The sequence below is a fragment of the Chrysochloris asiatica genome, unplaced genomic scaffold (genome assembly GCF_000296735.1).
Source record: "Chrysochloris asiatica unplaced genomic scaffold, ChrAsi1.0 scaffold00158, whole genome shotgun sequence".
In the NCBI taxonomy this organism is placed as follows: Eukaryota; Metazoa; Chordata; class Mammalia; order Afrosoricida; family Chrysochloridae; genus Chrysochloris; species Chrysochloris asiatica.
Genome location: NW_006408676.1, coordinates 7798440 through 7800650, shown reverse-complemented (window position 1 = coordinate 7800650; position 2211 = coordinate 7798440). Strand labels below are relative to the sequence as shown.

The 2211-nt window shown below is 40.4% G+C and overlaps 1 protein-coding gene across 1 annotated transcript; it reads right to left on the bottom strand.

Annotated features, from left to right (window-relative positions):
* Positions 1 to 634: 634 nt before the first annotated feature.
* LOC102820698 (olfactory receptor 149-like) lies at positions 635 to 1570 on the bottom strand. Its single transcript, XM_006871029.1, has one exon. The coding sequence runs from the start codon at positions 1568 to 1570 to the stop codon at positions 635 to 637; it is 936 nt and encodes a 311-aa protein (XP_006871091.1).
* Positions 1571 to 2211: the final 641 nt, after the last annotated feature.

The window sequence follows — 2211 nt, the reverse complement described above, 5'->3', positions numbered from 1 at the left end:
CACAGCTGCTGTGGGTTTACAGGTCAAAGCCCAGCAGTCAGGGTTTTTAGATTGTGCAGTCTGGCAGAACTTCTGCTTTACATACAAGAGACCTGCCTCAGATAGCAGTCAGAAGTCTTTCCCCGTTATATAACACATTGATGGTCCAGCCAGAAGTCACAGGATGGTGCTGGAAGCCATGAGAATGTATCTCTCTCATTTAAAAAACAACTTCTAGACCACCAAATGAGGGTTTATGAAATGCAGGCATTTGAGGAGATAACCACTACAAATAAGTTGAAAAGCTTTAAGGTGAAATAAAAAGGAACAAGAGGGGATGTAGGAAGTTGAATAAAATAAAGATCAAGAAACATAAAGTACAAGTTGTTTACTGGGAAGAGCTCCTTCTATCCATGATCAGCATTATGATGTACTCAAGAGAGGACAGGTCTAGAGTCAGAAAATCAGCTCTCAAGTCCTCATTCTACTATTTGCTCCTTATATGATCTTGTACAAGTCACTTTTAATCTTTGAGTCTTACTCCCCACATTATAAAGTCTGTGCTCTCAAATTTAAAAAAAAAAAAAATGTGAGAATGTCATTAAATGCTTATAAACTATAAATTATGACTAAAGAGCTATCTATTGATCTCTCTCTACAGCGGCTCAGGAAGGAAGCCCAACTGATGTAGAACCTTTCTTAGAGATGATTTGACCTCTTTATTCCGGAGACTGTAGATCAAGGGGTTCAGCATAGGAGTGACCAGGTTGTTCAAGACTTGAACAGTTGCATTAAGCCAGGGCTTGGGGGTGGGCTGCAGATAGATGACTGCTATCGGCATGTAGGAAAGAAGGATGGCAGTGAGATGAGCGCTGCAGGTAGAGAAGGCACGGCGGCGACCCTCCGCAGAGCGGATCTGCAAGATGGAGTAGACAATGCGACTGTAGGAGGTGAGAATGAGAAGGAAGCAGCTGAAGGGCATGAGACCAACACTGATCAACCCCACCATCTCCAACACTGAAGTGTCTGCACAGGCCAGCTTCAGCATCACTGGGATATCACAAAAGTAATAGTCCACCTCATTGGGACCACAGTATGGCAACTGGAAAGTGAGAGTGGTTAGAAAGATGGCCTGAATACAGCCAAAATATGAGGTTCCTGAGGCTAGGATGGCACACACCCTATGGCTCATGATGACTGTGTAGCGCAGAGGGTAGCATATGGCCACAAAGCGGTCATAGGCCATCACAGTGAACAGGAAGCATTCAGTGCAGCCCAGGAAGTGGTAAAAGAAGAGCTGGGACACACAGCCTGTGTAGGAGATAGCTCGGCTATTCCCTGAGAGGTAGAACAGCATCTTGGGGGAGCTCACTGAAGGGAAAAAGATGTCAAAAATTGATAGCTTGCACAAAAAGAAGTACATGGGAGTGTGAAGCCGAGTAGAGGAGACAATTGCAAGTATGATGAGCAGGTTCCCAATCAGTGTGAAGACGTAGAAGGACAAAAACAGGACAAAGAGCATGGTCTCCAGACCCTCTGTGTGTGGGATGCCCAGCAGGATAAATTCAGTCACCACCGAGCGATTCTTCATTGCTTAACACGTAACAACAAGGCTTTTTATGGAGGGTGAGATCTATTAAAGGGATAAAGTAATAAAAAATGTCAGACTGATTCAGATCTTTCCAAATCCTAAAAGGAACATTTTGTAGAGGTGAATTGTTGTCCCCTATGACAACATCAGAAGTTTAGAGGCATATTCAAAACATTCTCATGGTAAATTAGAAACCTTTTTACTGTAGCTTAATTCAGGGATTTTCTATTTGGAGTAATTCTGTTTGAACTCTTATCTCTTTGAGCAATAAACTCTGACTATTCATGACTCTCTGCAAAATATCAGGGGAAAAAATATATTAGAAATTAGAACACTTCATTTTGTTCCTGGCTTTGCCATTTCTTAGATACATGAGTTAGAGCAATTTGTATACCATCTTTCATAGGCATATTTTTATCATTTACAATAGAAACTCACATTATTATAATAACAACAGCCATGACAAAAATAATTTCCTAAAATCATGGCAAATTTATGAAATGTCTGTAATGTGAATATGGCAAAATGATAATCATTATGAAAAGCATGCATTCAATGTATGTACCTTAAACATAGATCTTTGAATGCTTTATCTTAATGATGTATTCCATAATTATTTTCAAGTATTGTATTAAATAACA

Excerpts from the sequence above, each read along its gene's own strand:
- LOC102820698 (XM_006871029.1), bottom strand. The coding sequence starts at position 1,570 with ATGAAGAATCGCTCGGTGGTGACTGAATTTATCCTGCTGGGCATCCCA.